This window comes from Diospyros lotus, chromosome 7 (assembly GCF_014633365.1).
Source record: "Diospyros lotus cultivar Yz01 chromosome 7, ASM1463336v1, whole genome shotgun sequence".
In the NCBI taxonomy this organism is placed as follows: Eukaryota; Viridiplantae; Streptophyta; class Magnoliopsida; order Ericales; family Ebenaceae; genus Diospyros; species Diospyros lotus.
The window spans coordinates 24,841,369-24,855,058 of NC_068344.1; the positions used below are offsets into that span (position 1 = coordinate 24,841,369).

General features: G+C 33.9%; 1 protein-coding gene across 1 annotated transcript; it reads left to right on the forward strand.

Annotated features, from left to right (window-relative positions):
- The first annotated feature begins 3,885 nt into the window (after nucleotides 1-3,885).
- On the forward strand, nucleotides 3,886-7,333 carry LOC127805625 (uncharacterized). The gene is made up of 5 exons (XM_052342375.1): nucleotides 3,886-4,045; nucleotides 5,725-5,808; nucleotides 5,933-5,980; nucleotides 6,091-6,527; nucleotides 6,662-7,333. Exons 1-5 carry the CDS (start codon nucleotides 3,886-3,888, stop codon nucleotides 7,331-7,333), a joined length of 1,401 nt encoding a protein of 466 aa, XP_052198335.1.
- The last annotated feature ends 6,357 nt before the right edge of the window (nucleotides 7,334-13,690 follow it).

Here is a 13,690-nt window from a genome sequence, read left to right on the forward strand (position 1 = left end):
TTTTTTTATTATTAAGCGACGGAATATTTCGTGGCTAAATAATTTTAATTTAATTAAATAAAAAATTAAAATTTAGCGATGGGTCACAGTCGTCAGTAAAAAATAAAAATAAAATAAATAAAAAATGCAAAGTTTAGCGATGGGACAACAACCGTTGCTAAAAATTAAAAATAAAATAAATAAAAAATACAAAATTTAGGGATGGGACAACCCCGCCACTAAAAAATAAAAATAAAAAAAATAAAAAATGCAAAATTTAGCGACGGGGTCACACTCGTGGCTAAAAAATAAAAATAAATAAAATAAAATAAAATAAAATTTAGCTACGGGACAACTCCCGTAGCTAAAAAATAAAAATAAAATAAATAAAAAATGCAAAGTTTAGCAATGGGACAACACCCGTTGCTAAAAATTAAAAATAAAATAAATAAAAAATACAAAATTTAGAGATGGGATAACCCCCGTCGCTAAAAAATAAAAATAAAAAAAAATAAAAAATGTAAAATTTAAAGACGAGGTCACCATGTAGTTAAAAAATAAAAATAAAAATAAAAAAAATAAAAAATAAAAAATTTAGCGAAATGGTGACCCCATCGAGATATTGGAGTGGATAGGATCATTAGCCTACCGACTAGCCTTACCTCCGCTATTAGCCAATATTCATAATGTATTTCATGTGTCTACGCTACGAAAGTACGTGTCAGACCTCCAGCATATTATTGACTACCAAACTCTTGGAGTCAATGATGATGCATCATATGTCGAATTGCTAGTAGCCATTCTGGAGAGAAAAGCGTGAGTATTGAGGCGCATATATATTCCTTATGTAAAAGTTCAATGGCAGCATCTCAGTCAAGAGGAAGTTACATGGGAGCTACAGAAGAAATGAAGCATTCCTTTCCTCAATTGCTTGACTAACCAAGTACGAATTTGGAGGACCAAATTCTTTTAAAGGAGGAGGATTTGTAACGACCTGTTTATTTATGATTTAATGAAAATACATGACATTTTGATAAAAAGAAATAATTATTTATGACTATTTGAGGATTGGTGGATTTAATGAATTTAATTGAGAAATGGGTGTATTTTGTAATTAAGTTAAGGGGGGCAATTGCAAGTTTTCAAAAATTATTGGGGTTAAAGTGTATGTTTGGAAATGAGATTCACCTTAAAAATAATTTGTGCAATTTATATGTCAAGGGGGTGTCTAGAGCAAGTGGTTGAGGTGCGCGTGTGCAGGAGGGGGATGCTCGGGTTCAAGCCTTGGTTGAAGCAAACTGGGAATTTTTATTCCCAGCCAAGTAGGCGCCAACGGAGCCATTTCAAAGCACCCGTGCACAGCCGCTCACAAGCTGGCCACGCGAACTAGGCACGCACATGGGGCCACGTAGGGCCCTGCGTGGCACGCATAGCCTAGGCCCATGCGAGCCCACGTGGCTGGCTCCTCTAGCCACGCGTCCAACCACCCATTTTGTTGTCCGCCTAATTGTTTCGTGCCCCACGTTGCTTTTACATTTCCCCTACCCCTTGGCCTATAAATAGGCCATGACATTGAGCGAAAGGGGAGACCTTGGCGGGAAGGTTTTGAGAAAAAATTAGGGAAAATGTTGGAGGAATTAAGGAAAATTCTAGCCGTGTGAGTTTGGGCTATGACAAAAGCAACCTTGGTATGCTGCAAGAATTAAGAATATATTTAAGACAAGTTCTTATTACTATTTTGCAAGTTCATATTCCTTAATCTTCTAAATTGCAAGTTCCATACTCTTAATCCTATTATTGCAAGTTTAAGCTTTTATTTTAGCAAGTCATTTTGCAAGTTATTCTATCTTTCAAGTAAATTATTTTATAGTTCTTAGTTATGCTTTCTGAGTCTCAAATAGGGTTTTGAATCACCCTATCTTTCTTTGGGAATGATGTTTATTGTGGACATGCAAGGGTTTGATATTGTCTTACATGAATGTTACCCTGTTGTGTTTATTGCTTTGTTAGTCGCATGTCAGTCATATATGAGAAGTTATTACAAATATGCATATTATGATGATGCATGAAGCATGTGCATGAAAATGATTTTTTTTTTTTAAATATGTAAAGACCTCATGATGCGCTAAGCGGACGAGTCCGCAAGATATATCCGTAAAGAAAGATTTGACTCAGAGTTGGATTTCGGTCCCAGGTTTATGTTATAGACTTTGGTCCCATGGTTTTGGACTTTGATCCCATGATTACGGTTTTAAAAGGATTACATGTTTCATCGTGTTACCATGTGAAAGTCCCTTAAATGGCATTCATGATTCTTTTACTTCTCGATACCCATGACTCTTATGCTCACTTTCTTCAAGTTATATTTGCTGGGTCTTGTGGCTCATATTTCCTTACATCATTCCAGGTAAGGGTAAGGATAAAGAAGAGGGCGAGCCAAGTGAATCTAGAGCCTTGAGGTAGAAGTGTGTACAAAGTTATCTCAACCAAAATGTCCTTGGTGGGGTTGTTTTGTGATGTGTATTGTTAAGTTATGCTTGTTTATGTTTTAAGTTGTATCCTGAAGGGATATGGTGGGTTTGTGGACCTTAATGTAGTGTGTAATATTAAGTTACGTTTGTGGATACGTGGATGCTAATGTATATGTCTATGAGTAAGAATATACGAGTGTGACTTCCGTTGTTATAACAAGGAGAATGTGTAATATTTTTAGTTGATTTTGGCATATATGTCATCTTTTGTGGGTCCCTAGTTAGGGGCGCCTACATGATCACTGTCATTTGTCCATGATAAAGATCTTTTGTTGTGTTGGGTGTCTTGGTGCCATGGGAATTTTCTCTTTTTGGTTTTGTTTTTTTTTTTATCTCTAGCATTTGTTGATGTCACACTACTATGGTGGTGACAAAATATTATCCACTCTAACAATTACTCTTTCAGAAATAAAAAAGATGGGGTAATTAAATAATGCCAAAAAAATTTAGTATAAACATTTAAGAGTTCTACTCCCTGATCTAAGGTCCTGTCTCAATTTAAAATTAATTAGAATGAATAAGTAGTTTTAAAGTGGTCCAAAGCTCATACTTAGGCAAAAGCTCTAACATCTCTAGACAAAACTACAACATTCCCAGTAGAAGTCTTATCAAGCAACCCCTATTTCTACCCATTTGTGTCGCCCCCACTTCGATTAGGTCTCCAATAGACTTATCCATGGCTAATTTGGGTAAAGGAGCTACGGAAGAGGATTCAAAAGCATCTCCCCTTGTTTTTTGTGTGAGAAAGCAGTAACAAGATCTTGGGAAGCCTTTTTTTTTTTAATTTATATAAATTAATATATGTAATATTTATATGTATAATATTTTGTTTATATATATATATAACATTTTCCTAAAATATATTTTTAGAAAAAAATGGATTTTCTAAACACAATTTATCAAATTTATGTATGTGTTAGTTAAAGGTTAGAAAATCTATTTTTGTAATTTAAAAATATATTTTTTATGATTGTGATATAATTGGAAAAAATGTTTTTAGTTTATAACTAGATCTTAAAATTTAACAAAAATATATACAAAGTTTAGATAAAGAGAGAAGAGAACTCTAAGGAAAAAATAATCAATTTACATTGAGAATTTTTAACAATAGGGGTGGCCTTGAGGGGACGGAGGAAATCAAATTAACTCCTAACTTCTATTTGGGTAAATTGATAAAAAATAATAGATTAGTTGTGCCGCCTAAGAAATAAAAATCATTTTTTTCTTGCAAAAATAAAATAAATTATATGGGGTGCCATGCATGTGACTCAAATTCAAATTATAAGAGATCTAACAAAACTTATCCAATGAAAAAGATGCATAATTAAAAGATGTGGCTTTGATTGGAGCGTAGGTTGTGGCAAAGTAATAAAGCATGGCATCAACTAGTTTAGTACAAGCTGACCGAGACTACAGCATGGCATCAACTAGTTTAGTACAAGCTGACCGAGACTACAGTGAAGACTACGTATACAGTGAAGGGAATCCCATTCAAGGTACATTTTCATCAAACAGTGAAGGGAATCCCATTCAAGGTACATTTTCATCAACTAGAAATTTGATTTCAATGTTCACTGTGAATATTATTATTAATTGTCTTTAAGGAGTAAGATTGTCAGTCTAAATATATATAATTTTGTCAATTACAAATAAATTTTTGATAACAATTATCTAATTATTTAGCATATAATATATTACTTTATATAAGACAAATGACGAGTATAGATCAATCTTTATTCTATTATAGTTCATAATGGAAGAATTTTATGATGTCAGCATATATATAAATTAAGTCTTTTTTGTACTTTACAGAAATAATCCCAAGATATGATTGATGTCACCATGATGAAGATGAGAAAAGGAGATGAATATCTAGTTCTCAATGAACAAAGTCATACAAGTTATTTCGTTTTTAATCAATTGAGATACCCAATTAACTCTAATTTATTTGGTGTTTATTATTAATGTATCATTATCAAAATGATCTCAGAAAGAATTGTTGTCATAATCTAATATTGTGTTGGACCTAATCCATAATGACGTACAGATAGATAGGATTTCTATACCTAATTCAAATTAAACTCCATTAGCTTTGGTGTTCTGTTAATTATTTCTCATGGTAAATTTGTTATATCTAAATTCTTTGTTTTACTTTATTCCTAACAATTAATTAATTAATTATCCCCACAAGTTAATAATTTTACTTTATTACTTTAGTCTTTGGATAGACACTAGACAAAATGACGATGCAGTTTACCCCAAGAGAGAAAAAGGAATCATATTTCCTATAAAAAAAATTTAAAAATATTATTTGATCCATGAACACATAAAAATGCAGATGAGTACTGGAAATACATAAAATTGTACAGAGCTGCTCTGGAAGGCGATTGGCACACGGCCAATAAATTCTTTAAGAAAAACCAAGAAGTATTCACTACCAGTATCAACTCGACACTGGAGACTGCCCTGCACGTAGCAGTCCAAGCAGGAAAGAAGGCAATTCATTTCGTTAATTTTTTCGTAGAAAAAATGACGAATAAGGATCTCGAATGTAAAACTATTAATTCCCAAACTGTACTTATCTACGCTGCCGGAGCTTGTAACACGCAAGCTGCGCGTATTTTGGTGCAAAAACATCGCCGGTTGTTGTATATTTGCGACAGGTTTGAGTCTCTACCTGTACACGTGGCCGCCGACTCTGATCACAAGGATACTTTCCAATACTTGTTGTCAGAAACTCTCAAATGCTTTCGGGAGACTGAAGACGTGCATGGTGGTGTTAAGCCCTTTGCAGACATGTATGGGCTTCAGCTTGTTAGTTACGTAATATGTTCCGGATACTACGGTGAGAACCTACAACAGTACTATAGTCAAACAAATAAATATATAATGTTACTCTTACAACTGATTTATTTATTTAACTATATATATCATCTCCTGTAATGCTTAAGTTAATTTGTTTTATCAAGTAGAGGAGGCCCTAAAATTGATTGATCGATTTCCCGAACTCGCAAAATTAGTACTTCCCAATGTTGGTAGTGTTTTATCAGCAACTGTTTTGAACGTGTCGGCGTTCCAAAGTGGGAGTCATCTATCCTTTTGGGAAAATGCTATCTATTCTTGTAAGGATATATCACTTTTTCAATAAATTCTCTTCTTAATTTCTGTGTTTGCGCAAGGAGCTTAATTATATTATTATATGCTTTTATTCAAGGTGTTCCAATGAACTTGGACCAGTATGCTATAGAAGGTCTCAGATTTGACATTGAGGACCCAGTGCGAAATTGCTACATTCCAGGTTTAATTGTACAAAAAATTTAACTACTGCCTACCACTAGTACAAATTTAAGGGCATGTTGAAAATTCTGCTTGGATAAAGTAATTTTCCTAATTGATTTAATTCCTCTGATGATAACTTGCAGTGAGGCAAAGATTACAAGACATGCTTTACAAAGTCTTGGCGTTCTTAGGTAACGTTAATAATTCAACATACACATGGATTTCTAGTTTAATTAGTTGTAACAATTGATTTTGGCTGAAATTTAATTACCGCATTCTTGACATAATTTTGCAACTCTAGTGCCTCACATTAAACACATTGGGGAGAAAAAAACAAAGCATTGTCAGGCAGTTCAGCTTGTGAATTTGGCGTGCCAGCAAATTAGTACTCTAAGTGACTACGAGGCTTATGAATCAATTGTGAAAGGCCCATTGCTTTCCGCAGAAAAATTTGGAGTGAAAGAGGTGGTGGAACAAATATTGCATGGTTTTCCGGATGCAATTTTGTTTCGTGATGAAGAAGATCATTCTGTATTGGAATTGGCAATTTTACATCGTCAGGAAAAAGTTTTCAACTTCATATATCATATGGATTCATGTAAAAATCTCATGTCCACCCGCTTGGACAAGGGAGGTAACAGTATACTGCACTTGGCGGGGACACTGGCGCCTCAAAGCAAACTAAAACTAATTCCTGGTGCAGTACTTCAAATGCAACGTGAGATGCAATGGTTTCAGGTAACTAACATATTGATGATACAAGAATCTTACATGCACGATGATCAATCTTAAATGTGAGCTTATTGATGATATGTGAGCTTATTGATGATAAAAGAAGACAAATAACATTTTTAATTACGCTTCTCATTCAGGAAGTCGAGAAATTTCTGCCACCCAAATTTAGACTGAAGGAAAACAAAAATGGAGAAACTCCTGCAGCGCGATTTACTGCACAACATGAGAACCTAGTACGTGAAGGAGAGGATTGGATGAAAGGTGTAGCAAATTCATGCACAATTGTGGCATCCTTGATCGCCACTATAGCGTTTGCAGCTGCAATCACCGTTCTCGGCAGCAATCACAGCAGTACTGGCCTCCCGATTTTCTCTAATGAAAGTGCATTCATCGTCTTTGCCTTTTCAAATGCATTATCTTTATTCACAGCCGCCACTTCTCTATTGATGTTCTTGTCCATCTTTACTTCACAATATGGGGAAAGCGATTTTCTTTATGTTCTTCCCAAGAGGCTTATAATTGGTCATGTCACCTTATTTCTCTCCATAACAACCATGATGATAGCCTTTACTACTGTCCTCTGTCTTGTGGTCGGCAAACACAAGGAAAAGATACTAATTCCTGCAGCAGCAGTAGCTAGTGTTCCAATCTATATTTTCACATCCTTGCAGTTCCCTCTCCTCTTGGATCTAATCTATTCAACGTACGGTAGCATTTTTCGCAAGAAAAATGATCACCCCATTTTCTTGCGAAAAATGGGGCTCCTTGTCCATCGGATATGGTCACAATTGTTTGGTCGAGGGCATTGATGAGGTTGGGTCTGTTTTGTATTCGAAAATTTCTATGTTTCATAAACATTAAACATAAACTGGATTGTGAAATTTGTATGATTTCATGTTAGTTCGTATATTGCAAAATGTTAGTTATTTTATGCATGAATTGTAAATATCTCAAAGATAAATACTTTGACTAGGAAAAAAGAAATTCTGATCTTTGAAATTTGTCATACCCTCCTTGGACTGTTATGTCGGGTGCACAATTACACGATGAAATGTGCACTCTAGCTACAATCCAAATATCTAGTTTTTTTGATAAAAACACTCACAATATATGATGCTCAATGAATTTCTATGTGTCCCAAACCTTTGATAGGACTTCTATTTATAGAGGAGAAAACTTTATCTGATAAGGTTTAGGAGATGAAGATCAATTGAAATTCGAATTTCAAAATTATCTTATTTCATTTAAGGATCAAATTATCTCACCTAGAGATAATTTTATTTTAGGATGAGACTCATCTCATTTTGTTTTAATATTGATCAAATTGACTCATTTTGATCGCTTTTGAATATTAATTATGATATTTATCTACATTTTCTACTCAAGCGTGATAGTCAACCAAAACCCAAAGTATGAGTATAACTTCTCTTATCAGAGTAGAGTTTCATACAATAAAATGGGTCATGTGATCTACGAGATATAATTGAGAAAAAATAAGAGAAAAATATTCAACAACGAGTCTTTAGTTCCAATCTGATGAAACATATCACTGTATCTCGACTTAACATTATCTCATTCCCTTTATAAAAATTATTACTTCATATATATGTATAAATAATTGTTCAAATATCACATAGATATTACAATTGTCAAGCTATAGAATACATATATATTCATGAAAACGTTTAAGTCTTCCACTTGTACTCATATTAGTCAATTTTGGATTAATCACTCTCCTAGAAATGTTCCATGAGTTGAATCTGTCCACAATTATAGGAAACATACCAAAGTAGTATTTACTGACCCATTACTTCATAATATAGTCAAGAATTCTAAAAAGCATTGATATATCATTCGTGTGACGGAACCGATCTTTGTCTGGTTGACATACTTATCCTAGCTCTTGATTCTTTTAGTTCAAACACAATGGAAAAAAGTTAGACATTACTTCAATTTATTAAATAAATGAAAAGTCAAATATATACCATAAAGAAATGAATTACAATTTATGTAAACCTAAAGATTTAGCATGATCTTTATAGGAATCTCTAGTGATAGGCTTTGTAAAAGGATCATCAACCATCCTATGCGTAAAGATATATTATAACACCACTTTTTTTTGCATATTAATATCTCTCACAAAGTTATACTATGTTTCATTGTGTTTGGACTTGCTGTGATATTTTGGGTCTTTGGAATATGCAATCGAAGCTTAGCTATCACAGTATAGTGTAATAGGTCTTGCAATGTCAGGAGTGACCCCAAAGTCAATTAGAGATCTTCTTAATCACATTGTTTCTTGTAATTCACCTTCCATTGTTGACAAAGTTGTGCATGTCTATTTCTTGTTACTCTAAGATATATCACCTCGATTGAGCAAAAACGCATATCCTGAAGTTGATTTGTGTTCATTCAAGTCTCTACCCTAGTCAGCATTTGTGTAGCCAATTAAATGCATATGTCCAAGTTGGTAACAAAGTCAATATTCTATAGTTCCTCTTAGGTATGCAAGGATCCTCTTAACTGTATTCAAGTGCTTAGGTCTTGAATTTTATTGATATCTACTTACCAATCTGACCGCATAACAAATATCGAGTCTAATGCACATCATGGCATACATCAAACTTCCAATGGAACTTTAGTATGACATGTTTTTATTTTGAGCTTTCTCTGTTAGAGTTGAGGGACACAAATTCCACTATCGAGAAGAATGCTTAAGGCCATAAACAAATTTGTTTTAATTTGCGAACCTTTGTTTTGTGGCCTTTCAGGTTGATCCATGTGGATTTCCTCCTCTAATTCTCCATAAAGAAAGTAGTCTTTACATCCATTTGATGTAATTCAAGATCCATATGTGCGACGTTGGCTCGAATCAAACGTATAAATGCCATATTTACAATAGGAGAGAATTTTTCTTCATAGTTTATACATTCTTGTGGCGTATAGTCTTTGGTAACAAGATAAGCTCTAAATCTAGCTATTGTCCCACTCCGCCTTTTGTTTGACCCTTAAGACCCATTTATTGCCAATGACTCTACAATTAGGCGAAAGATCAATCAACTCTGAGACATGGTATGATTTCATAAACTCTATTTCATCTTCCATTACACTCATCCATTTTTCTTTATTTGGGGATTTCATAGCCTATTCAAAATTGTTAGGCTAGTCATGAAAGTGAAGAGCTACCATAAAAGCTTTCCTTTTAATCTCAAAACGACGATGAGGAATACTTTTCTGACGATGACTTCTTACTAATTCATTCTGAGGAATTGTCTCATGTGTGTTACTCCCACTTGGATCAAGAGTTGATGTTGCATTATGCAATTCTCATTAAATCCAATTAGAGGCACACTTGGTTTAGGATCTCTTACGTTGTATAGTTTTGAATCCTTATCGACCTCACCATTTTTGTGAAAATCATTTTCTAAAAATGTAGCATTTTATGATTCAATTTCAGTAATACTCCCATATTCATTTTCTCCAATGAATACATATCATTTTGTGAGTTTTGAGTGTCCCACAAAGATACACTTTTTACCCTTTGGTCCAATTTTCAAAAATTGTGAGAAGGGTTGTGAACAGATGCTACTGACCTGCAGAGTCTTAAATCTGTTAGGTTAGGCTTTCTTACTGCCCATAACTCATAGGGAGTATCATTCACTGATTTGGAGGACACTCGATTAAATATGTAGGCAGCAGTCAATAGTGCATATCTCCAATACGAAACTGATAGATTTGTTTGTGCTATCATGAACTTAACCATTTCTAAAAGGGTTCTATTCATTCTCTTTGCAATACCATTTGTTACAGAGTATATGAGGAGAATCAATTGTCTCTGTATCATTTTTTTCATCACAAAACTCTCTAAAGAGGTTTGAGAGATACTTGCACTCACATTCAGTTCTTAAAGTTTTGATCTTTTTTTTTATTTGATTCTCCACCAAATTGGTGTATCTTTTTAAGCAATCCTATTCTTTAGATTTGTTGATACTAACCTGGATTTCACCAAAAACTAATTTGGAACACAAAATTTCACCACTCTAAGAGTACATTGTAATAGGAGAACTTTTCATAAAAACATTCAAATTAAACCCAGTCTTAACTGTGCTACAGTGGACTTGTTGCCCTTTCCTTAGAGCTGAGGACAACACATGATCGAACAACGGTAGGAAAAGTATAACTGTCAGGCAACATTCCAGTGTGATGAATGTCTCTAAATAAAGCTATAGCATGTTCACAAGGATCTAAATTAGCATAACCCCGAATCACGGTGTTCTAGATGAACACATCCCTATCAGACATTAAATCAAAAAATTTGCGGGCATAGTCTATCGAATGAGCTAAAGAAGACGCCAAGGTGATGAGTTTGGTCGACAATAAAAGGTTATGATGGGACCCATTTACGAGGATGAGACCGTGGATTCGCTCAAGGTCTGAGAAAGAAGAACCCGAGTTCAAAAGACAACTAAAAGTGAAGGAGCAGTCATTTGTACAGAAGGGAGATGGAATTGGGACACACAAAATGGAGTCGAGCTTTCTTAGTAGCGTACGGAAAGAGGCGGTAAACATCAACTTCACATCCCTTTAATAGCACAAATGATTGCACACCGTATCCCTTTGATCATATACCGCCCAGCCCACTACCCAATCAATCTTCTTCCCTCCTAATCTCGGCCCACTATCTATGTTCGGATAGTTGGAAATAAAGTAAGCTTATTATTTTTCTATAAAATTGAGGAAAAAAAAGTTAATAAATGAGAATAATGTGACTTTGTTTAAATGAAAAATAGAAAGAAACAGAAGAGTAAACAATGAAAAAATAAAATAAAAATTATATTTTAGTACTTTAAAAATAAATAAACAAATTCAAAATTTCATAATAAACACATCGTATTAACAACAATAAAAATATTTTAACCAAAAGCATATTTATACTTATGAACTTTTGCCTTTTATTTTTTTTTTTTTGTGAAAACCTAAAACATTTCATGGTTTCAAATGTGAGCCCAAAGTTAAGCTAAAATCATATTTATGCGTTGAATTTTTCGTGGTTTCAAATGTATCCTTGAATTGTACAAAATCATTCATTTAAACATCTAGCCAACATATGATATATACGCGCACTGACGTTGTAGTTTTTTGGTATCTCCTCGATTCCTTTTGTCTCTCTCTCTCTGGTTATATCTTCTTTGATTGTGTCTCCTCTCTCTTCAACATCTCTTATGTCTCCTCAAGTTGGGCTACTCAGATTGGTTGGGTTAGATGAGTCATTGATGTGCCCATATCGATGATCACCTTGTCGTTTAAGGGTTTGAAAATAGAGTCAGTCTGGGGTTAGCATTTCTTGCAAGAGATGCAACCAGCAAGAGATGGAAAGTTGAGGAGAGGCCACAGAGAGAGAGAGAAGAGATGCCATCGGAGTTAGAAATGAAACTGAGGAGACTATGAAAAAGGGGATAGAGATAGAGCTAAGGAGACGTTGGAGAACTATCATGTCAACGTGTATGTATATCACTTGTTGGTCAAATGTTTAAATGAGTGATTTTACGTATTTTAGAGGCATACTTGAAACTACAAAAAATTTAAAGTTTCACAAGAAAAAGTGCAAAAGTTCAAGGGTATAAAATATCCTTATTGATGATGTGAGATTGCACCTTTAATCAACACTATCCTTAATTATATCCATTCTATTTTTTTTATATATATCTATTCACTTTGACCATCAATACATATTTTATAATTCCGTCATTTTTTGGCGTTTAAATTATTGTTCACTAGAGAATATTTGATATATTTTTATAATATATATATACTACATTATATTATAATAACATAAATATCTTCTTTTTTTATCCATATTATTAGTTCGTCCTAATGATACAATGATGAATGTAAAATAGGTGATCAACAATCAACGCTATCTTTGATATATATATATATATATATCAAATTATCAGTACACAAATACTTTATGAATGAGATTTTAAAGTTTGCCCATTTTTCATAAAAAAATAAAAGAATTTATAAATGTATAAAAAGAGTTTGAGGATAGGACAAATCCCATCTAATGTAATAATATCACAAAATATTATTCACTCTTCATCTTCAAATGCCACCTCATCCTACTTGGCAAATCTAATTAACCACCAAATCAGGAAGAGATAAGGCAAATCTAATTAACCAACAGATCATTAACAGGTGGAGTGGAATTTGAAGATGAAGATGAAGTTGAAGATTGAAGAAGATGTACGCAAGTGGTTTAATTAGTATAAATACATGTATTGAGTCATATATAGAAGCCACAATAGAGAAGACAACAAAAATTAGGAAGATTAGAGATGAAAAAAGTATTAATGGCCAATACTATGTCGGTGAGAATTACGAAGGTCTAGAATAAAAATATATTGAAAAAAATGTCACGCATTGATGATGAACTTAATATGCATAATATGATAGTCTTGGACACCAAGTTTCTCAGATTCTTAGAGAGTACAAAAAGGGAAGCTTTTGAAAGTCTGAGGCATGCACATCTCAAGTATAAAGTGGATAGGATGAAGATGATACGATTGGGACTATCATTGTTTGATGACCAAGACAACTTGTGTGGAACGTGGCAGATAAAATTTTCCAATTTCAACAAAAACAGGGACAAGCATGGCCCATCTTTCATTGACTTCTTGCTAAACAGTGGTGTTAACCTATAAAATAATACAAAGGAAGGGGGTCAATATGCACCTCTTTTTTTGGATGTTTATGGATATCTCGGGAAGACATGCACAACTCAAATAGGTTACCTTCCTTGGCTTGTATGATTTTGCATATTTGTGAAGGCTTTTAGCTCATGAAAACTTCCTTGACTCTACTTTAGAGTTTGTGGAGAAGCTTGTAGATGTTTTCAGATGTGTACACGACGTGAAGCAGATGGCCAGCCATTGTTGCAAGCTTAAGATTGGCCAACTTGGATTAAAGGAGTTGTCTAAGATTTTGAAGGTTGAGAGATTGGGAGAGGCTTATCAGACAAGTTCAGACTCTCTATTGACAGCTTTGGTTTACTTGAAGATGAAAAGGAGTCCGAGCTTGCCAGAGGAATAGGTAGAAGGTTGTCTCTATGGGATCAGTGCAAGAATAAAGTGCCACCACTTCGCATTGCATTCTCTCAAGCTAGA

Coding starts and splice junctions, on each gene's coding strand:
- LOC127805625 (XM_052342375.1), top strand. CDS start 3,886: ATGGCATCAACTAGTTTAGTACAAGCTGACCGAGACTACAGCATGGCA. Junction 4,046..5,724: donor TGAAGGGAATCCCATTCAAG/GTACATTTTCAT, acceptor CTTTTATTCAAG/GTGTTCCAATGAACTTGGAC. Junction 5,981..6,090: donor CAAAGTCTTGGCGTTCTTAG/GTAACGTTAATA, acceptor TTGCAACTCTAG/TGCCTCACATTAAACACATT.